We start from the raw sequence: 25090 nt of genomic DNA, 5'->3' as shown, positions 1-25090 counted from the left end.
ATATTTTGTGTAAGAAAGCATTGTAATGTTTACTGATAAACTGCCAAGTTTCGTTAAAACTCACTTACTAATTTAAAAGTTATAGCATGAAAACTATAACAAGCACAAAATGGTTACAAGGTCGGTCCCAGGGACCGAGCCTAGGTTGAAAGAGTGAAACAAACTGAAACAAATGATACAACCACACACAAAGAAGGGTAATAAATAATAATAAGACAAGAAGGAAATAAGAAGAAAATAATGAGAGCATGGGGAAAAAGGACTTAATCATGACATTATGAATATGAGATTAACTGTGATGAATAACCTGGAAAGTATTACTGGAAAATATAATGTACCTTTGATTCTTACTAATGTTGAAATAATGCTCCAATTTTGACACTTCAGATTTTTCATGGAAGAGACAACACTTGCAAAGATACATATTGTGGTGAAAGAGAGAAAACAGTTTTACCCGGGGTTTCAAGGAACATAGTTTTACCAAGTTGTTCTAGCACAGTTTTACCTGGTGCTTTTGATAAGCACACTGCAAGGATATTTTTCACTTGATCAAGCTGAAATAACAATGAGTGAGTGAAAGTGTCAATAGTATGTGAAATTTACAAGTAATAGCTTAGACACCATATAAAATATATACATATGGTGTACCAAGGCCTTTGGTTGTTATAGGGTTATTTTCTGTCTTGCAGATTGAAATATTTTAATAAGCAAACAGTTTTACTGAATATTTTTTAAATGATATTTCCTTATAACATACAATTTTGAAGCATGAAAATGCAAGTTTTAAGTGTAATAAGAGGAGGCAGAAGGTACCAATAGTAGATGGTGAAACCCTGTAAGTCATGCCATAAAGTGTTGTAAAATTTTTAAATGGAAGAAAGTCCCTAAGGAAGGACAATGAAGGCATTGGCAAAAACTAGCAGTCAAAGGTGAGATTAGTGACACATATCCCGAGTTAGCTCAACTATGTAGGACCTGAGTATTCTTGACTCCCATTCCTTCCTACTGAAACTGGGCTCTGTCTACAGGACAACAAAATGGTAAGCTAGACATGAGGATGAGTCAGAGTTTGGCATGCATGTTTTATGAGTGATGATGGGTATGAGTACATAAGTGTCTAGCATTAAACTGAATTGGTAAATGAGTTGGACTGATGTCATCAAAGGTTGAGCAGCCAGCAATGGCTGGTAAAGGCCCTAATGCCACTGTGAAGTCCACAGTATTGGATCATCAGAGTCAATGCTGTCTCGTGTGGAGGAGCAGAGCTTCCAAGCAACCCAGCAGCAGGAGTCCATACTACTGCTAGAGCTATCTACAAAGGTGAAGACTGAAGAAAAGGTAGGTCTGATAATTTTTCCCATCACAAAGTGCAACACAATGATGAGTGTGTTTGTTTATTGTTCAGTGAAAAGTTACATAATGAGCTATCTATGACATGCCCAGCACAGGTATTGAAACCCAGTTTTGAGCATTATAAGTCACTGCTGAGTCATTGAAAGCACAACAATGAGGAAAAGCTAACAGTCATTTTAGAATCTTCAATGTGACCACTTCATCCTCACAGCCAAGAGCTAAGTGTATCTCAAGGTATATCACAGTTAGGTGCAACAGGTTCCGGCAAGGCTGTAATGTTGGCATCTAAGATCAGAATGACAATATCGCAGATTAGCTGGACAGCTAGTATAATTGTTCCTGTCATCAACAAGAGAGCTTCGACATTAAGGATTGGACTTGTTAGATGATCACAAAGGATGTATACCACCTGTAGTCTCTAAGGCAACGCACCACTGACAAAGAGACCATATGGAGACATCCTAGAAGATGCCTAGTGTGGAACTCCCTTCCAGGTTATCTTAGGTGATCATGCAACAGCCCAAGTTAAAGAAGATTCCAGTGCTCAAGCTCCACTGCCAGGAGATGGCAGTTGAGTAGACAGAGACCTGAGCCCCTCTCAACTGGAAAGAAGATTGGTTGAGGTGAAAGAACATTCTTCTGTTTTGATACAAGAAGGAAGTACAGCACCTACTGAACAGGCTAGCTGAAACCATGCGGAACTTAGTGTTGGCCAGATCAAACCTCAAGGCACCCACAGCTGCCAATCAAAAGACAACAGTGATATTGGAAGCTCTGTTGATGGTGTTATGATAAGCAAAGTGGAAACTTGACCACTTTTTGAGGTGAGTGTATATTTCGTACACATTTAGTTCATCATACGTTATTTTGTATCTTACTTTTAATTTGGAGTGTCCTCTGCCTTTTGTAGCTCTAAATCATTTGACATACGTCTTTTTTTTAAATGGTATTTATTCTGTTTTTCTTTCAAGTTATTTTAATGATTAAATATTTTTTGTGTTAGATTGTGACTCTTAAATTGGACATGGTATCTCTACTTTTTATTTCTTTTTCTTCTTTAATTTTAGTTTTGTGATTATACATTATACTTGTACCTTACATTTTCAATGTTAAATGCTATTTTACATGCAGTTATACATGTTATAGGGTGTTTTAATGGGATATTTCATGTGTTTTATGTTGTTAATGGTTAAATTGTTTGTACATTTATCAAATGTTTGAATTAAATGGGCTTAAGAGTAAAAAACACAAAGAATGTTAGTTTTTATGTCTTTTACTCTTAATATAGTAGTACAATGTACCTAAACAGGGGTTAAATTTTGATTTTTAATTTAGTGTTTTCAGTGATTTCCTTTACTTATGATTTAAAGTAGGAAAATGTTTTTCATATTGATGCATTCAGTAAGAGTTAAGGCATGCTTAAATCTATTCCAGATGGATTTTTAAAATCTTCAACTGCACATAATAAAAGAGCTCTTTGATAAAGTGTGAGTTATAAATGTAGAAGTTATGCTTCAAGAGAAAGAAGAAGGTTGGCTAACTACCTGTATAAAAATTGGAAGCCTTCACACAGATTGTGATTATTATTTAAAAAGGGATTTCACCAGTCAGGAAATTTATAGAGTTTACTTGAAATATTTAGGAGAAAAAGAAAATCAAACATTTATTTTAGGAGTAGAAGATGGTAATCTACTATATAAAGATGAAAAGCTGATATCTTGGTTGTTTCAGTACCAATCAACATGCAATGATAGCACTTTCTGCTGACACAAGCAAGTTTGTTTTTTAAAATTTTTCCAACCACACACATATATATATATATAAAACACACGATGCACTACTTTGGGCATATAATTAGATGTAAGGATAGGTTGGTAGAGATTGTGAGGAGTAATAAAATAAAACTGGGTATAAGCGTGCCTCACATTTGGTATTGCTGGTGCACAAAAATCATAATCATTGGCTGAAATTCCCCATTATGTTTGCTTGGCTGTCAATGAGACACATTGATGCAACATCACCCAATTTTGTCCATTCAGAACCCTTGGCTACAACTCTAGAATAACCTGTATGTTTTACCCGCAGCACATTTCAATTTTGAAAATTCCCAAATTATTGACTCCAGCAAAATGCCACAACCCTACTCTGAAACAGAGTGGTATTATGTACCCTCAGGAAGACAGGCCTCCATGGTCCACCACCCCACTGCTCGAAACTGGTAAGTGGCAAGAACTCCCGTTCACTACTAAAAGAAAGGGAGGAAAAGTTTGTTGGAGAGTCTGAAGGACTGCAACACTGAAGACTATGCAATGGGTGACCAGGATACCCTATTTTGAAAAAGCAAAGCTACCACATTGACGGAGTCGATCAACCAACACCTGGCAGAGTCAAGAACCGTACATCAGGTCTGAAGTAGGAAGAGCTTCCATGCCACGTATCATCAGAGATGGGCAGTAATCCCTGTCAGCTTTACCCATGTAAGTCCATGAGTGTACAGTCCAAAACAAACATATTTATGAAGCAAAAGACCACAAGATATAACTACGATTGATTCTGCTGAACACCCCATCTCTATGGTGTGCATAACATTAACATGCAACATGATGATTTGTCCTGTATGAATTGTTGATATTAATGTATACATGACATCAGCATACAGTCATCTAGCATGCTTACATGATGGAGAGTGCAGATTTAAGACTTAGTATATCTGGTCAGGCATCACTCGCCACAGAGCAGGATCCATAACCGATGAGCAAGAGGCCCCTGTAAAGGAAAAGAAACTTAGTACTTACCTGTCACAAAGAAACAGAGGTATACAGAATGGCAACTGGAGGTAAGCAGAAACCCACAGAGCATAAAACGACCAAGTGATGAAGTGAGTGAGATGTAAAGGTATATGGGGTAGTCCACATACCTGCACTGATGATGCTCTCCAAAGAAAGACAGAAATGGGCAGCCAGGGGCTTGGTCAACTGATGGAACTAATGAAAAAAACATGATTAAACAACAATCATCTAGCAAAAGGGAAGAAAATGGCAGCTGAATAATTGAGAAAGTCCAACCCATAATAGTAATGGGAGAAAGGTCATGTGAAACAGTAGGATTCCAATGAATAAACAAATGGGCATGGGAACCATGGAAGAGAGCAGTGCATGTCATATACCATTTGAGGGCTCTGACCAGGCAAAGTAGGTGATCAGGATCTGAATGGTCATAAAGTTGGGAGATGGAGGAAAGTGAAAGGAAACACGGTAAATATTGATCGCAAAAACATCAGAACGATAGTGACCGCATGCCAACAATAATAGAAAAAAGGACTTCAATGAAAGGTGATATAACAAGCTAGACAACAAATGTTCAAATGGAGGATGAATAAGGATGTGAAGGACAACAGTGAGATTCCAATCCAGGAGAAAAGTAGGGCAGGGAGGACGAGCAATGGTGAATGAATAAATGAAATATGATAGATAGGAAAGTAGAGTGGAACACAGAAGCAAATATGGTAAATGGAAAGGTGGAAGACAAAGCCACCCTGTAACCCATAAGAGGAAATAGAGAGTAAAAAAAGACAACAAGTAATCAAGAGCAGTAAGTAGCCTACTTACGCTGATAAACCACCAATGATGATGGTCGAACTGGATGGGAAATCAAAGATGCAACACATCTGGAAAGTCCGGAACCATCTGGCAAAGGCCCTGACAAAAGCCATGCATGAAGATGGAATATGGGTAGGGTAGTATGACACACTGAAGCGAGGCTGGAAAAGGAGCGTGAGAAACAAAGTGAGATGAATAGGTGGTAACACCAGCATCTGTCATAAAAGTGGAAACCACATCTGAGCTGGCCAATACAGTGCCACTAACCTAACTTGACAAGGAGTGGTCAGAACTATTGAAAGGACACGAGGAGGAAGCCAAATAGGAGGATAAGCATATAGGTAACAACTGAACCAATTCTGGCTTTGAGCATCCACCTGCAGATGAGGAACATGTGACTAAAATGGGGAAGTTGTGTGTTGAGAGGAGATGCAAATACATCCAAACTGGGGACATCCCAGCACGCATACAATTCCTGAAAAACCATAGGATCCAAAAATTACTCCATCAGTAGAAAGTAATTTGATGGCTGTGGGCCCAATACAGAAGATTCAAATTTTGAAAGCAAAGGTCCCTTGACTAGATGCCACCTTGCCTGGTGATATAGGACACCACTGTTGAATTATCCATGTGGATCAGAAGAGACAGCAGGAAGTGAAGGACAGCTAACCGAGCAGCAAGAAGCTCCAAGATATTGATATGGGGAGTGGATTTGAAAAGAGTTCACTGTCTCAAAACTTCCTGCCAGTCAAGATACGCTCCCCAACTGGAAAGGGAAGTATCTGTAAAAATGTGACAAACCAGATAAGGCAGAGGAAGATAAACCCATGTGGTAGTATTCATCCAATCCAGCCACCAGGCAAAGTCTGTCAGTAAGTATGGGTAATAGTAGCATCCAAGGGATCCCAAACAAAGCTCCACTGGTCAATTAAAAATGAACCAGAAACTGGGTAGATGTAAGGAATGACTTCTCCACTTTTATGAGCCAACCGACCCTGTCAGCTTTCCGAAGAAGAAACTAAGTATGGAGGGCAAGGTCAGCCTGTTAGGATGTCAGCAGGAGACAGTCATCAAGGTAATGGTGGAAATGAATGCCTCTGGGAATGAAGCAGTTAAGTGAATGACAGGATGACTTGATAGAACACATAGGGGGCCGAGGCCAGGCTAAATGGAAGTACCTAAAACTGAAAACACACCTGTGATGAACAAAATGAAGGAAATGTAGGTATGCTGGGGAGATGGGAATATGGAGATATGCATCCAACACATCAACCTTCGTCATCCACTGACATGATAGAAAAACCAAACAAAGAATAAAGTACTTGTTGAACTTGGGAATAATGAGAAAGCAATTCAGAGACATTAAATTGATCACTGGGGGCCAGTCTCCTGTCTTTTAGAGAATGACAAACAGATGAAAATAAAACCCTGGATGAGAAGGATTTCTTCATTTGATGGCACCCTTGAAAATTAAATCTCGAATTGCCTCTAACAAATGCTGGCATGAAATGGGATCCCATGTAGGGGAGGGGGGAATTGGATGGGAGAAACAACGGGGAAAACGACAGGAAGCAGAGAGCCAGAGCTTTGGAAACAACCTTTGAAACCCATGAATCTACTGTAAAACACCTCCAAACATGGGCAAACAGGAAAAGTCTGTCCCCCATTGGCCCTGAACTGAATACTGAGTCACTGACAAGGAATGCCTGAAAATGACAATGGGCAGCCAAACAAATGTACAACAGATGGACAAGAAGGTGGTGAGTTAGCCACTGAGACATAAAAAGATGGGTGGGACAAACAAGAAGCCAATATTACATCCCAAACCACTCAGAGGAATATGAGATTCCAAATGTTGGGAGTCTAAATATGGGTAGGTGGTACGATGAAAAGCAAAAGCATAATCATCCAATGTATGAGGGGACGAGGCATACTGACTCCCGATCACAACTGTTCCCCAAAACAACAAGCATGAAACCCAATATCTGGTGAAGAAGGAAAAACCAGATATTGACCCAAAGATTTGTTTCCAAGGAGGGCTGGGGTAGAATCATAGGAAACAGGAGACAAAAACAAAATCAAACAAATCTGATGAATAAAGTCAACAATGGGAGAAGAAGGCCCAGGAAAGTCCCCTGGTATGACATGGATCTGAGAAGTATATTCAGAAGGGGGGAAAAGGATGTACAAATTCTCATCCTTCCTGTCAGACACACCAGACACTGGTATGACGGGATACTCCTCAGGTCGTGAATGTTGCATGAAATGAGACAATTCTCTACAGATCATAAAAGTCATATCATCAGCCGATAACTGTGGGACTGACCCTAAAGACGTGGTCTGTAAATATGCAGGTGCAGTAATAGCAGTAGTAGTTGTAACTACTTGAAACTGCAAGTGCATAATTACAAAGTATAAACTTGAACATATTGAACAAAAAGTATCCAGAAAAAAAAAAAATGCACAAAATGGAAATCACGAGCAAAAACAAACACGTCTTATTAGTAAGACTGCTAATCGAGAAGTGATTAACAAGTGCATTATTAGAGAGAGTGCTAGTTACCATAGGGGTAGCATTGCACTCCTATTGGTGAAGAGTTGCTCCATGATCATTTTCACATAGATATGCAGAAAGAAGTGGGAGTTACAAAGCTAGTGGCAAGCAAAACATTTGCACTGATAGAGGACAGTACTAATCGAGAAAGCTTTTTGTGAGAGTAGGTAAGATATTGTGTTGGAATTAATTTGCTGTTTAGTTATGCAACTGGATGGCTTCAAACAATTAATATGGATCTGTAAAAGGCAAGAAAGGTAAACCATTACTACATCCAAACACAATATTTTAGTATGATTACACATATTCCTATAATAGTGCTGAAACAAACATTCATTAAGTTAATTCACTAATTCTTCAGGCCTGGACCTACATTTTAACACAATACTGGAGAGTTTATAATCTAGCAGAGGAATGAATGCAAGAAAATCATCATATCTCTGTCTGCATCATATTACACCTCAAACATGGTGAATGAAGGGATTGTATAATAATAGGAAGAATACTAAAATAAATGTCCAATTAGTAAAAATTGGCCAATTAATTGTTAGAAAAGAGTCATAATTATGCAACTGTTTTTCTCATATTATCAATTTCAAAAATAGGAAGATAAAACAAAATTATTTACAAAGAAGAAAGATAGTAATATTCATTTACAACTCACACATCCAGGTTGGAAAGAATAATTAATATATCAATGATGAGTCAGAAAATTATTGATGAGCCCCCTTAACTAAGATGTTGAATGAATTCTGCTGTCTGTCCTATATTTCCTCTTTTGTATATACACTTTTCTGTTCTTACTCTTATAGTTGAAAAACACAAAAGACACAGGTGTGCACCTATGCTCTCAAATTCTCATATATATATATATATATATACAAGTTGTCAATTACTAAACATAAAACCTACCTCCAGGTTTAAGGCATTTTTCCGTATTGTGTTTGGCACAAGAATTATTTGGATGTAGTTATGATGTTTCTTCACAGCAATCTCTCTGTATCGAAAGGCACACTCACTCTGTCTTTTACTCAGCCTTAAGTTATCTTCCTCTAAAGCCTTTTTCCTTTTTGAGATTTTGTCCTCTTCAATAGAATCAACAATAGATTCTTGAACTTCGCGAAGCATGGAAGAGATAGGTTTTCCCGTGGGATGGGTGAGGTAGCCAGAAACTGTGGGAACTCCATGTTTGCAGCTAATTTTGTCTAAATCATTCCATGCAGTGTGAATTTTTTTATATATATCTGCTTTAAGACTGGTTTCTAGAAAAATCACAAAATATAGCAACAATTATAGCATTTAATACAAAACACATGCAATAACACACCTACAAATATCCACACAGGGTTTTCATTATCTTTAGGGCAATAATACTAAAATAGATGGGTAATCCTGTCAGTGAGATGGAGCTGGGGCTGAAGGTCCAACATCATACCCTTCTCAATCCCACTAGGTGGTTGGGGGCATGTTCCCCTAAAAATTCTAAAAATCAAGAATATCAGAAACACCATTTCCTGCTTTTTCTGGCCTCTTTCAAATAACAATATAAAGAGAAATGACAGCATAAAAGGTAATAAATATATGAACTCACTTTATATATTTACCTGTTTTAACTTTATTTACACTGGGAGTATCTTGAACATCTTTTATATAAATACCATTACTTAATCAGGAACAGCAAAATTGTATTTAATTACATGCTGAGAAGCAGAAAATGGACAGTGTGTACATAAAGCTGGCTATCCAACAGGAATATACATGTATGTCTTGCTTGCCTAATATCATTACAAATGGCTTCAAAACTATTTAAAAACACTTTTTAAGGCAATAAAATATTCCAAAAAGTTATAATTAAAGTGATTCTGGTAAGACCTTTAAAGATAAAAAGGCTGATAGAAATAGCAAATAAAAAACCAAAGTAGCCAGGTAAGTCAGCCATAATTAGCTGAAGTAAGCTGGTGATTCATTTGGCATCTAATGAAAACCCCATGCATCTCTATTAAATAATGATCTAAGGTATTATAAATCTTACACTACGATAATTTGGCTTACAACAAAATATGTTAAATTTTAAAAGATTACAATTAAATAAATAAACAGGTATGCAACCAAAAGTTTGAAATCTCTGATGAAATACAGAAATGAATAATACACATCTATTTACAAGTATATATGCATGAAAATTGTGTAAAATGCACATATAGTGAAATATAGTTTTAAGTTATATGCATAATTCGACAACTATATTAACACATTAGAAAAACCTTTTTGTACAAGTAAAAATTGAAATATATAATGGATAAAAGTAATTCTTGGACTGCCTAAGTACATAAAAAGTGAAAACCCTACATATCTAAACACAACACTTCTTCACGCACTAGGAACTAGAAAATGTACATAAAAGTTTAAAAAATAAATAACAGCAGGGTTGTTAGATGTATATATATGTCACAGTGATTGATTATAATATTGTGTTAAATGAAAACAAGTGCATCTAACCATGCCACTGGAAATAATATTTGGACTTGCTCATGATATATTGTATGCAGTTTAATTTATCACAATTTAAGTATTAAACAAGTAAGAATGATAAAGTGTGTGTGTTTGTGTGTTATTTTTACAGCAAAGCCACATTGAGCTATCTACTGTGTCCACTGAGGGGAACTGAACCCTTGATTTTAGCATTGTAAATCCGAAGACTTACCACTGTCCATCCGGGGAATGAATGATAAAGTAATGCCAAAATAATGAACTTTTTCACATATTTATTACTCACATGTAAGTAAAAGAAATGTTGTCAATATAAGTAACTTTTGATATTACAGTGTAATACACAAGTATTATTGATACATATGAAACTACTGAAAATAATACTGTAAATGTTTTAAATGACAAAAATTGTAAAAACAGGAAAATCATTTCAAATTTCTGAAAATTAAATGTTTATAATGTAAGAATGTTGGAACTGATTGAAACTTTATCAAAATTATATGGAAAATTAAAAGCCTAAAACATCATATACATACACACAAAAATTATGTATATATAAACACACACATATGTTTGAACTTGAAAGTCTGTACTATCATAATTTACTTTCTTTTGTATAACAGCTCCTAGATCACTACTATGTCCGTTGTACCCTATCCAGCCTGATAAACTCTGGTATTATGTGAAAGACCTTGTCGTCATTGGATACAGTAGATATAGTGTGGTTGACATATTATAACATATTTCTCTTTGCTTTCACATTTAAGTTCTTAGAATTAATTTCATCATTGTTAGAAATTCTCAGCCAATCATAACCTGCTACAGTTTATTATCTTCCACATTGTTGTAATCACTCATCTTTAAATGGTCACATGTTTTCCCACAACTCACCCATGTGAAAATGATGACAAAAAGGAACTAGCATCATCTAGTTTGTCTTTGAACTTTATTTTGGTTTTAAAACTGGTAATTTCAAATACAATATTATATCTCTATCTGTATTACACTTTACTAAAGTCTGTACTGAAATGAAGGTGGAACTAACAAAAGCAGAGAAGCTTTCTCTCCCGCAGAATAGGAGGGTGCACTTGTCATTCTTACCAGATGTTCCAAATGTCAAAGTGAAACACAAAGGACCAATGTAGCCAAAAAGAAACTTAACCAGTTTATTACACTGACATTTGGTCAACTCATGACCTTACATAATGCAGACCCAAGGTGAAAAGAACACTTTCAACAATAAAACAAGTAGGATTATTCTAGTAACCATACATAATACAATGAGTCACAATGCTTAAAAACTGAAAAAATATCTCACACATGCACAGCATAATAGACCAACCACACATGTATACAAATAATTTGACTCATCATCTACTCAACTGAAATGGCTCCACTAATTACACACTATACCAAATCAGGATGTAGAAACAATTTCACTGAACAAGGCTTGAACCTTGCTACCACAGGCCACACTAAAATTGAAGATCCTCTTACAGTTATTTAACCTCTATGCCCATAGAAATAACCCAAACCTGACCATTACAATAAAAAAGAAGTCTACATAATCACATAAAAACAAAACTGGCAGCTCTTAAATCTAAACACAAGAATAGCATCCCACAAGAAAAGTGCATCAAACATCAATCTTATGAAAGGACATATATCACTCAGCCAAAGTAAGCAGCAATAAGTATGAATTTTAAGATTGAAACTATAGGTTACATGTGGCTAAAGGTTCAATTTCATATCATGGTACAAGTTATAATTTTTCTACACAGAAAATGTATTTATATCCTGTCCCAGAGCTTGTTCTTGATAATGTTTTCTGGTGCAACATTCTGAACCTATACATTTCTGATAGATACTTACCTCTGATCACAGTAACAGCTATTCTCTTTTTGATTTCCCTCAAGTGCACAAATTTTTGCTTGCCACTAGCCTTCAAACTCCCACCTAATTCCAGGTGTATACCACATGATTCAGCTTCATTTAAGCGTAAAAGAGTCCTCCAATAATAGGAGTGCAACAAACCCTCCTATTGCAACTGACTCCCTCTATACAGTTGAATCCAACCTTCATTTTGAGATTGGACACAAAAAATGACACCAGCAGTGAGGAGTAGAGGTAATATCTATCCAAAATATATTTTCAGTGTAGGAAAATATTAACTTCCGATACATTTGCTTACCTCCTCTTACAGTTACAGCTAGAATCCCACATTGAGCAGGTGGAGGGAATAGTGTAAAATTACCTAGATGATCACCCTTCAAATGCATCTGAAAAGCAGCCATAGAGAAAGCCCTCTCTATGGAAAGTAAACACACACATGGGAGACCTCACAATATCTGAACCAGATGTAATCTTTTGCCCATGTGGAGCCAATAGGTGTGGTGTCTCAAACAAAGGATGGAACAAAGTAACAATTCCAGATCTCTAAGGAAAATAAAGGTGTGTAGAGTGGCTAGGGTGCATCAGAACATAAGTAGGAGGTAACTCCAGTCCAGACCAGTGGCACATGGAAGAACTTGACCAGTCCAAGGTAGGAGAAAAGTCCTAAACCATTAACCTTAAGTCTAAGAACCACAAGGGAAGAGGACCCCCCCATTCCAAGAACTTAAACCATCATGTGTGCAAATCCAGCACAACCTGCAGCAAGAAACCCTAAGAAGTACACCTAGATTATATCAGGAAGTTGGAAATACAATGTGGAGGGTCAATTTCAGTGCAAAACTGATCAGCATTGGGGATGTAATATCCAGTCCGTAGTAGGAAGAAGTTTTCATCCCACTCACACGTTAGGACTTATGTTGGTTGGTCCAGCTCCAACCAAAACCAGTCACCCAGGAAACAACATCCAGACAGTGGTAGGAGAGAGGGTTCCCAGCCAGAGGGATGAACCACATAATAGATGGAAAAACCCAGTTCAGGCTGGCAGCATCTGGAATAAAATATCAGACATATGGCAGGAGAATAGTCATACCTTCTACAAAGGAAAAATGCCACTGCCCTACTCTTGACTGAGTGGAACTGTGCACATTCAGGAGGAATCCTCTATGATCCACAAACCCCAATAGGAAGTGGTAAAGACTCCCATACTTCACTGAAAGAAGGGGTAGAAGAAATGCATTGGAGAATCTGGAGGAACACATCACTGGAGAAAGTGCAGTGGGTGACCACAAAACCCTCTTTTGAAAAGCAGACTGTTCCTGATTCCAGCATTCTAAGGCATGTTAGAATGGGAAACAATTTCTTTTTGCTTTATTCATGTTAGTCCATATGTGTATGATCCTGTATGAACATACTTATGACACAATATGCTGCAAGGAAGAACTTGACGGCAGTCTTGTGGAACACCTCATTTCAATAGTAAGCATGATAGACCTTCTAGATCCCATGGTGCAGATTTTGGACATCAGTATACCTGGACAGGCACCACTCACTACAAAGTGGGATCCATATCATGTGAATTAGTCCCCTGAAAAAATAAAATAAACCCACTCAGACTTGTACTGACATATGGAGAATGGCTACATGGAAAAACAATATCTGGCTTAACAGAAACCTGTCAGATGGTGCAAGTAGCACGACACAAAGGTGCGGTGAGTAGTCCACATGTTAGCCTGGATAATCTCCTCCAAAGGATGATAGAAATGAGAAGCCAAGGACATTAGGAGGTGACAAACCTGATGGGATGAAACACAGAACAATTGGTAAGAATCAAGAGAAAGAGTGCCATGCTTAACACGTAACACCGTAAAGCACAGACCAGGCCCAGAAGATGATTCTGATCAGAGCAAGAGGAAATATGGGATATGGAAGAAAGGGAAAAAGGTGTGAAGGCGAAATCTCCTTCGAGGCAGATGATTTTTTGGGAACGAAGAAATGGTCAGGATATAAAAGGACATAGATTTTGTGGTACAAGATGTGGTGAATGTTGATAATGAACAAGTCTGACTGATGACATCCACAAGCCAAAAGGAGAAAGAAATACATGTAAAAAATCAGGTATCTCAGGAAAGGAAGGTGAGGAATGGGAGAAGCCATGCAGGATAGACCAATGATGAAATACTCTCCACTCACATTGATAAAGACGTGGATTAGAAATGGACAGAGTGACACAAAGGATGCTACACTTGTGGATAGTCTGAACCCCTTACACAAGGGATTGGACAAAAAACACATGTGAAGCCAGAGAGAAGGTACTGATAGTGCCCTCTGAACTAAAATCTCCATGGCTCGCATACAAAGAGGAGGAGGCTGGGCTTGACTGAAATGTGGGTTAAAAAAAAAACCTAGAAAAACAAGATATTGGATGAGGTGGATAACTGACTTCTCCACCTAGATTATCAAACCCACCCAAGCAACTTCTTTGATAAGAAGTTGGGTGAGTGTGGAAGATTATGTGAAGAATGAAGCCAGAAGAAGTCAGACATTCATATTAAGATGGAACTGACCCCGAGAAAATGTAGGAATCAGGCAAATGACTAGACCACCTAACAGAAAGCTTAAGGTGCTAATGCCATCCTGAAAGGAAGAGCTTTAAACTGATAAACATGAACTCATGGACAAAACATAGAGAACAACATGATGCCCAAGCAATACAGATGTGAAGATAAGTGTTGGACACATTGAATTTTATCGCCCATAACCCTGTAAGAAAGGCCTGTTTGAGAGACAGGTAGGATTCCATGGTGAACTAAGGAACATCAAGGAAGTGAAAAAGATGGGAGAGATTAAAATCAGGATGCGAAAGCCCAGTCTTCTTGGGGACAACTAAAAGTCAGGAATAGATTCCTGAAAGCAAAGGAGAAACATGTTTGATGGCACCTTTCCTGAGAAGATCTTGAACAGCTTATATGAGAAGCTGGTAGGAAATGGGATCTTGAGAGGGGGAGGAGGAATTGGGACAGGAGATAAGGTGGGAGGTGTAAGGAAAAGGCGGGAGAGTCCTTCGAACAAAACATGAATGACGCAAGGGTTTGCTGAACAATGTCATGCAAGTGCATGAGCCTCTGTAGTACATGGGTGTCAGGTAAAATGTTTGGCATGAACCCCAATATCAGGCAAAGTTGGGAAAATCAAAAACTCAGAACTAGGAGTTGCAGCCAATAAGGAAGAAGAGGGATAAATGACACAGGTTACAAAGACAAAACACAACATGCCTGTGATATTAAGTATACAAAATGGTGACTGAGGTCTAGGTGCTTCAACAGGCTGAGAACATTCCTGCACAGTAAAGGAAGAGGGAGGGAAAGTTGTCCAAGTCTGCATCATCCTGATCTAAGTCATCAAGCAGAACTGCTTATAGATCGAGAGATCCCTTGGCCTGTATGAAAAAAGTCATCTCCCTATGAACTATGGCCGACACTTTCTCTGCTGATAACACCACACCTGCAGTTGTTGTCACAAACTGTTGAATGCTGGTACTGTCGGTAGCCATTGTGGTCATTATAGTAAATTGTGAATTTAAAAATATTGATTGACTACCAACAACTGAGTGAGAAATATAATTCACAACCAAATAAAGAAATGCAGCTCAATAGTGGATTATAAATAATACCTTGAATGTGTTCAAAATGCACTGAAGAAAAGAAAATGTTTGAAATCAAGCACTAGATCTTAACAATGTCATGTCATATTGAAAAGTGAAGATTCGGTTTAACTGTATAGAGTGAGTCAGCTGCAATAGGAATGTTTGTCGCACTACTATTGGTGCAGGACTGTTGCATGCTTAAATGCAGCTGAACAATATGGTATAAATATGGAATTAGGTGGGAGTTTCAAGGCTAGTGGCAAGCAAAAATTGTAAGTAATTGTATTGGAAGAAGGCAGCCACCAATGCTTGTTAATTGTTGCACCTCTTAACTGGAAAGTTATTTAATGTTGTCAAAGCTGAAGAGCAAGATGGATTGCTCATTGTACACTATTACACACATTCACTCTGAAAATTATTTCAAGCTCAGCTTAGTATGACTCCCACAATACCTTCCCATCATAGTCTATTGGTTTGTCGATTGGCCAATGTTAAAATGGCCAGATAAACTCTGGAACAGGATTTGGTGATTTCATGGCTGAAGCAGTCTAGGAAGGTCCTTCAGTAACAGATGGCACAGCAATAGTGGTCATGGGTGTAAACCAAGTAACTTCTCCTATTCCATATCTTGTAGTTGATGGCATTCCACACTGGAACTCTTGAATTGATTAAGAAAGAGGTATGGCAGTCTTAATCTTTGCATTTAATAATTCATTTTCCAGATGTTTTATTCTCTAACTGACGTTCTTTTCTATCACATTGATTTTATCATTACAGCCTTTCCATATTTCTTCAATTTTGTAGTAATCTCTGTACGTCACCGTTAGTTTCACCAATCTCATCTTCAATCAGTTATTTTTAATTCTTTAAGTAGTAAGTCTCTTTCTTCTAATTTTCTCTCTGTTTCATTCTGATCTTGTCTTAACAATTTCATCATCTCAAGTAACACTTTGCTCTTACCATTTAACCTCATGGTTGTCATCTTCAATAGTTGAAGTTTAGTCAAAGTTCTGTTCTATTTTTCACCAAAATAATATTCCACAAAGCATTGTAACATAGTTCTTTAATTGGTATATTCTTTTAAATCATCTGGTGAAAATAATTCAAAGACCAGTTCATGCAACAATTATAAATTACTTTATTTCCTCCTTTAACATTTCTACAAGCTTGAATGCTTATACACTTCTGTAAATTGCTTTAGGCCTATATCAGAAACGACATTAATAAATGGTAAACAAATAAACTTACCTGTACAAAGCAAATGTGATAGCTAACATACTGTCTAATTGAACTTTCTATCTTGGAAAATTCTAAACACATCACAACTATCCCACATTTATAATCTGGCTTTTAATATACTAGAAAAAAAAATAAATCAAATGATTAGAACTTTCTAGGCATTCTACACCATCTAGCTAACAAATTACAATATTTAAAATATAGCTTACAACAATATATTAAACATGAGTTTAGTTTGTGGCAGCTTTAATATAAACCACCATGAATTCTTTATCCGTTTGTACATGGGGTATTGGATATGCTGTGTTATATAGGCCTAATGACTAAATGTTAAAAACCATAAAATGCATGAAAAGCTTAGATAAAAAACATGGTAAATGCTATTTATAAAAAAAAAATTGAGCTGCCAGTGGCTTGTTAGTTCATTTATGAATATTTGCACAAAGCTACTCAAGTCTATCTACACTGATAGAATATAGAAAAAGCAACTAGTCAAAAGTACCTATTACCAGCTCTTGGGTTACTCTGCCCTGGCTGAAGTGTAGAGCAAGATTATTTTTTTTTAGGGGAAGGGGGGTAGCAAGACATGAACAATGGACCTGCATATCCACAATCCAGCATGCTAACTAATGGGCCTGCCAAAGGCATTGCATCAATGGATATGCAGCATTTTGACTATAAAAGCCTATGGATATGTAATGTTTTTTGTCCAAAATAATAGGTGTTGTAAAATTTGATATACATGAATAATAAAGTTAGATTTTTTTAGGTTTTTGTGTAATATCTTCTAATGGTCTTATTTAACAAATAGCCCAGTTTTAATTTCTTAGCATGTTTTGTAAAAGCTGCAAAAGAAATGATTTTCTGATAATGACAAAATTGAATATATAATGGTTTGCACACATATATATATATAAAAGCAAAAAAAAAGTTACATTCTACTGTTTATGTGTGTGTGCTTTATGGGATGAAGAAGGGACAAGTAGATTTTTAAGAAGGATAAGTAGATTATTCTAACAATTTATGTCGTTGGACAAGAAGTTTCTTCCAAAATTCAACACCCCTGAATATGGAAGTTAAGTAAGTTTGATCAGCATAACACATGGTAATTGGCCCAAAAATTATTACTATTGGTCAAATGATTTTGTATTTCCCAATACTGATAAAATGAATGCAGTGACAACCAATTTTAATAACACTAAAAATCTAACCAAACTTACCACCAGACAATGTATTATTATTTTTTCATGAAACTGAATTAATAGTTCAAAGATAAGTATAAGTAAAAAAACTTGCAAAAATCAACATGTACAAAGATTTAGATAATACATACCTCAGTGTAAACACCTATGACAAACTTAAAATGACAGGCTGAAAAATAGTACATATTTTGTATCGAACGGATTAATTGTTGTTTTTCCAATTAAACAAGTTTTTCCAAATTCCATAGTAATTTCAAGCACTAACTGTAGCACACTGGTATAAATTAAAAGGTAATATAGCATACATTTTTTTTTTAGATTGATACCAATTAGTTTCATGACAGCAGAATATACTTATTCCATTCAATATCTATTTATTTGCATTTATATGCTGTTTGTGACTTAAAAGTATTGACTCTTAGTCAAAGAATAGTAAGCTTTTTTTGCTTTCATAGCATAGAGAGCAATAATGTGATCTACATTTTGCAGACAATACTACACATATAATTGCTAATACAACAGACTACAAAAAACATCCCTGAATAGTTAGTCCTTTCATAACACATTAATGCCAAGATATAGGTGTAAAATCAAAATAAAGTACAAAAGGACTAGCAGAATTTATATTTAGATCACAAATACATAAATGAGCATGAACAAGATGAAAAATTGTATAATAATAATAATATGTTCAGGGAAAAATATTTTACAAAAAATGCAAAATACTACAATAGTATATTAGAAATTAAAGTAGTGGTTTTTAATTTTTCAGGGAAATGATGCTTTCTTTATGTTTAAAACAGACTTTGGAACTATTTTTTCCCACTACATGCTGAATTCAATTGTCTGATTTTGGTGCTCTGCATTGGAAATATTTCAGTTTCCCCTAGTTCAAATCATTTATTACTAAAGCAATTACTCATGTATTAAACTGTAGGAATGGACTTTCTCTCTAAATCCAAAGAACTTGGAAGAAATATTATCAATTTTAGCTAATTTAATCAAATTATTAGTTTCCAATCTTTATATACATTACCCCACTCTTCCTCTCTTTTAATTTATAACAATTTCTGAAAGTGAAATTTTTGAAAATGGGAAAACTAAATGTATTAATTGTAAAACTGGTGTCCATATAAACATTAAAATGGTAATACCATTACTGTGTAGTGTTTGAATCATTGAAAAGTGCTTTACTAGCAATTGCTAGTGGGCTCAACCTTTAGCTCAGTTGGTAGTGTACTTGCTTTGTGTGTGTTTTGGGTTCAACTCCAACCAATAACAATTGAGGTAAAAAAAGGGCCCCTTGGTCCATCTTGGCTGTTGCATTAATTTCATCAAACATCATCAGCCTATATACAACCCAGCTTCCCCAACTACTCAACACGCTATCTCTTGAACTCTCCCAGTCTTTAACTAGTGTTTATGTGTTGTTGTATAGCATTTTAACCACATCCTTCTCAATACCAAAAACAAGGTCTAAAATATCATTTTTACTACATATACTGTATTCATCCTCATAAATAAAAAAACCTCAGTTTTCATAAACTCAATGCATGTACATGAACAGTACACCCGATTCAATTAGCAGCACATTTAATTCTGCTTATTAACATCCTTATCAGAAGGCCTGTACAAAATGCCTCTGAGCATCATTTTCTCTTTTCATGTCAAATGAAACCCTCTTTAGTCTAAAGTATACCTGGGCACTGTACATACACAATAGTAAAATTTCTCCCTCTTATAGAAAACATAATAAAAAACCTTATGGTAAATTTTTGAAAAAAGAAAGTATTTGATCTATATCATTTATACATACAAAATTTGAAAGAAGGCTTATATACAGGAAAGCATACTCAAAAGATGTTTTTTAATAAACTGCATCTCTCTAGGAAGTTTTGGACTTTGTTTAGAGCTGACAAGGATCTGTGCTAGCAGATTGAAATGTTGTCCAAAACTTCATAGATAAATGCAGTTCATTAAAAATGCCTATCAAGTATAAATGCTGTACGTAAGGCATTTTACCTTGTTGTGACACATACAGGTTTTTGAGGAAACTGCTGGGTCCCTCTCCTCCATCTTGGTTTGCACATAAATGAACTCTGTCCAGAGGATGTAGAGCAACTCTGAGCAGTGACCCTTTCTCCTTGGCTACTTCTGTTAGTGTATTTCGGTCATCTTTCTTTTGCTTCAATCTAGAAATATTTTTCTTCTTTCTGTGCTTGGAACCACTCTCACTGCTTTTAAGGCTTGTAGGCTTAATACTAAGTTTCTTATGAAGAGAAGTATCTGTTCTATATGTTTTATTACTGGAACTCTTCATATTATTCAATGTCTGATCATTGTAACACTTTTCTTTCTGAGCATTACCTAATGTTGTTTCATTTATGATTTTTTTCTCAGGAACTTTCTCTTTACTTTCTCTAGTGAGTTTTTGCTTCAAACACTTTGTCATATTTTTGCCAGAAAAATCTTTTATATTTTTCAATTCCGATACTTTAGAAACAGAAATATTTGCAGCATTTTTTATTTCTTCTAGCTTTTTTTCTTTTTTTGGTTTCTTTTTTTTCTTATTGAATACTTTTATTTCATTCTTCCTGTCAAATGTTGTTTGATTTTTACACACTTTTTGTTTGACAGGTGTTAGGACTTTCATAAAACTGGACTTATTTTTGTTCAAGAAAGATGTTGGATGTTTATGATGAGAAATTGTACATAGGTGGCAGTCTCTACAGAATGACTTAGTGCTTTTATGTTTCAAGACGTGCTGCTTTTTCTGATTTCTACCACCACTCTGAATTATCTTCTGTCTTGATGGCTGAACCCGTCTGAACAATGAGCTACCTGCAGGGGTAGAACACCTACTATGTGCTTTCAGATCAGTACCAGATAGCCTTCCTGATCTACGAATGATGCTACGTTTCATAACAATACCAGTGGGACTCCAGTCTTGAGCCCAAGGAATTTCTCGAAGAGATTCATAGAGTTTTTCAAGTTCACTTCCTTTGCTCCTTTTCCTAAACGACTTAACATCTGCAAGCTGAGATGCATCAGAACACCCAGATGAACTATCATCTAATAAATAAGAACTTTCCGACTCAGTTTTCACATGATTTTGAATGGGAATTGAGGAGGAAACAGTTGAACAATCTCCTTCAGAAAAATCTGGTGTCTGACAGCTAGATATCTTATTTTGTAAGTTCTTTCTAAGCATACTTACTGAAAACTTTTCATCACATGTATTTCCCACACATGACATAGATTGTTTGAATGAAAAATCATCATTTTCTTCAGCTAATTTCTTTTGTATTTTAGAAACTACTCCTTCCAATAATACATCACCATTATTTAACAAATTAACAGAACTGTTATTATTCACAGAGGAGCAGATACTTTCTTTTCCCATGTTATCACTAGATGATATATTATTATGCAGTTCATTTACATCACCTTCTACTTTCTCTTTCTTTACTCTATCCATTGAGGAAATATGATAATTTTGTGCTTGAGAACTGTACTTTTTCTCACTTTTAATGACATTTTTTCTGGATATAACTTCATTCCTTTTAGAAGAAGAAATGATTAAATTCTCTGCTTTTCTTACACCAGGTTCCAAAGATAAACTATTTTCTTTAATTCTTTTTACTACAACTGGTATATCTGAACCTTTAACATTTTCATAAATCAAGTTGCTTTTTTGATCTTCATTTTCATTTGTTTCTTCTAAGCAGTCATCATTACCTATACATGAAGCAACAGATAGTTCACTTTCTGCCTCTATGCCACAAATATCTTGTGACAAAACTATGATTTCTGGCTTGCCTGAAGTTCTTTTTGTGTCTATTTGTGAGAAACTAAGGGAACTGTACGTGTCTTTTATTTTATTTCTATTATTATTACCCACTAAGTTAGATTTTGTCACTGAATAGGGATGGTCATTCTGGACAACCTGAAATGAATGACCTTCAAAATATTCATCATTTTGTAATATATTTTTACAAAGTTTCACACTATTCCCATCTAAACATTCTTTAGATACAAGGTCTGAAGAACATGCATTTTCTCTGTTATCAGACTCTTTCAACATGCTTATATCTTCACTCTCTGAACACTCCATTTGTGCAAACAGCTCCCGAAATTCTTCTGTTTCTTTAAGTTCTTCTGTAACTTCTCTTATAAGAATTTCTATCTCATCATCAACTTTAATAACTGTCTTCTTTGCTATTGGTACAAGCTTTGATAGCATTCCCTGTCGACTTCCTTTTCTTGTCTTCATGACAGTCCTTCAACAGGATGTACAAAAAGACATGGATGAGTTATATACAAATAGTCGACATATTTCATTCTGTTGCTTTGTTGAAATCCACTGTGTGATGTATAGATCTACAAAAATACAGTAGAAAAACAAACAAGTTAATGTATAATATACTGTTTAGATTAAATTGCATAAGAGACACTGGTAGTCAAGCATTTCCAATGTTCAAGTAATCTCTATTAGTCATAACATATAAATAAAAAGGAAATTGGCACCCTTTAACCCTATATTTACAGACATACTTTTCTGTGCATGTCACAAGAAATTAGCATTAAAATTTACATTATAATTCAAAGATTTATATTTTCTAAGTTTTAATTCCTTTATTTCAAAATAAACCTTAAAGAAAAATTCTTAAGCTTCAGTTTTGTTGTCACATGATGCACAAGTTCATAAAATCTTAAATTTCCTCAATTAACTTGAATACTTCTTTACATACACTATACTTCCATTTATAGACAGAAACTAGGTTAATTGCTCTGTTTACACATTCTTCTATCATGCTCCTTAGTGCATACTTGGAGAAATAAATTTGTTGGAACTCTTAACAGAGGTCCTGCCCACTTTCTACAAATAAGAGTTGTGATTTCTCAGCCAATTATACTTAGTTGAGCTTGATGTTTATAACCAATAGAAAAAGCACACTGTAAAATACGATCTCCCAATAGTTATTTTAAAATTGGTATGGAAAATTCCAAACCACTCTCAGTATTGTTGCTGCTTTTGTCCTCACTAGCACTTTAGCATTGTTTCTCACCTAGAAATATGTTAGTTATGTAAACAGTTGAATTGTATTTAGGTTTTACTTTTATATTTTAAGATGCATACTTGAAAGGTTTAATAATTTTTTGATATAACCCAATGCTTACTTGGTTCACAAGAATTAGCATAATACGTGAGTGCAACCACATTCTACAAACAATTAAAGTTTCTCTGCCCATAATACTGTAATATTGGTTGGGGACACCCATTGATGTACGTCATGATAGATAATAACAACGTTAAACGACAGGAAAGGAAAATAAAACATTAAAATTAACTATGTGAGAAAATGTAAATACATACAATTAATACTATAACCAAAAGAAGATGTTTTAAGATTATTTAAAGAAATATTAAAAGGTATGTACATTTTTCCTGTGTCTTAATTTTAAACATTTCATTGTGATATATTATAGTACAAGTTGATGATTATAGCTAAAGCTAGTAATATCATAGAGAAAGTGAAAAATAAAATATAAACTTTTATTATAAAAAAAACTTTTGATATTCATTTAGAAGGTTCTAGTGGTTATGCAAATGAAATATGAAAACTATAAGATGGAAAGTTAACATTTTCCTAAACTGAAAATGTATTTCCAGTAATACTTACCTCCACTGACACTTATAGCTATTCCACGACACTGACTTTGCGTATGTAAACATTCGTCTTGCATGCTTCAGTCTTTTATACTCTACTTAAATGCTCTTGGCAATATCTAATTTGCAAATATCTCCACCCATGTCAATGTGCCCTGTATCCTGGTATTGTATATAAGCACCTCATTCAGATAATGTAATCACTTTTCAAGACTTACGCCATCCCAGTCATTAATACCAGCTCTTAGTAGGGAGGGAGGGTGTCAGCAGAGGTAAGTATTATTGGAGATATACATTTTCAGTTTAGGAAAATGTTAACTTCCAAAACATAATTACCTCCAATGCAACTTATAGCTAGAATCCTATATTGAAAAGGTGAAGGGGTCAGTGCAGGCATTATCTATACAGAAAGCATCTGCATAGAACAGGGGTGTATCAAAATAAGAGTGGTACCCAAGTGGGAGAACTGCACTACACCAGAACAGGTATGCACTTCACCCAGAAGTTAGAACCTGTATCAAGGGTGGAATAGTACACGAGTAATCATTATAGGCCAGCCCCAAACAGATAACTGAGGTTCCACAACTTGGGGTTGGAATAAGGGATCTTGGTCCCTATATCTCAAGTTGGTGGCTAGTGCAATTGGACTGCAATGTTATACATACAGACATACTTGTGATTGGATCCCAACCTGTACCCATAGAGTGATCTGTACCAAACCACCAGAATAATGATGAGAAAGGAAGCAACACTGAAGAAGTATGAAAGGCACCACCCCAGGTTCAGAATGATAGGATCATGTATGCCTTAATCAACCAAAGAAACAGAACTCATCTGGTCTGGAATTATGAACATTCATCCTCACTCCCCAACTTGCCCCCTGAATTATGGAGAGGGTGTGGAACACTGTGCTCAATCAAGGACCTAAGATGGGAACACTTCGCATTTGGAATTATGAGGAGATAGTGGACTTCCTTCCATGAACACTATACTAAACTGACATTGATCAAAAAGAAGGGCCATGCACACCCTAACTGGATAGTGTAATGTCCAATCTGAACCTGTATTATGAATAGGCTCCCACAGAAGCTAGTGTCACTCCTACCGACATCTGGAAAAAACATCCAGGAACCCAGGTAGGAGGGCCCCCTACTTCGCCCTCTTTTCCAAGAGTGGAGGAACACACTCTAACAATCTGGAGGAAAAGCCTCTGTTCACCACCCCAGTGACTGGGAACTGGGTGTAGTAAGGAGCATTCTGCCTGTCCTTGCCGATCATCAAATTGAATAAATCAGAGTCAGTTTGCTTTTAAAAATTTAGGGAATTTGATTTATCTATTGCATTGTTTCCAGAGCACTGTTCTTCAGGACTCCCCAATGCTCATTACTCCACTAGTAGAATATGGGGAGTAATGAGCATTGGGGAGTCCTGAAGAACAGTGCTCTG

At 35.9% G+C, this 25090-nt stretch overlaps 1 protein-coding gene across 2 annotated transcripts in view; it reads right to left on the bottom strand.

Moving 5' to 3' along the window:
- The window catches only part of LOC106468559, an 85406-nt gene that overhangs the window by 38892 nt on the left and 21424 nt on the right, over window positions 1–25090 (bottom strand). For both annotated transcript variants that reach the window (XM_013928994.2, XM_022396892.1), the window contains exons 2-3: window positions 19996–22353; window positions 8419–8768 (exon numbers count right to left, since the gene is read on the bottom strand). In XM_013928994.2, the coding sequence (XP_013784448.2) occupies window positions 8419–8768; window positions 19996–22246 (2601 nt within the window). In that variant the 5' untranslated portion in view covers window positions 22247–22353. The remainder of the gene's footprint in view (window positions 1–8418; window positions 8769–19995; window positions 22354–25090) is intronic.

The sequence above is a fragment of the Limulus polyphemus genome, unplaced genomic scaffold, assembly GCF_000517525.1.
Source record: "Limulus polyphemus unplaced genomic scaffold, Limulus_polyphemus-2.1.2 Scaffold3053, whole genome shotgun sequence".
NCBI lineage: Eukaryota > Metazoa > Arthropoda > Merostomata > Xiphosura > Limulidae > Limulus > Limulus polyphemus.
Note: the sequence above shows the minus strand (reverse complement) of the source record. Positions and strands in the feature narration are given on the sequence as shown.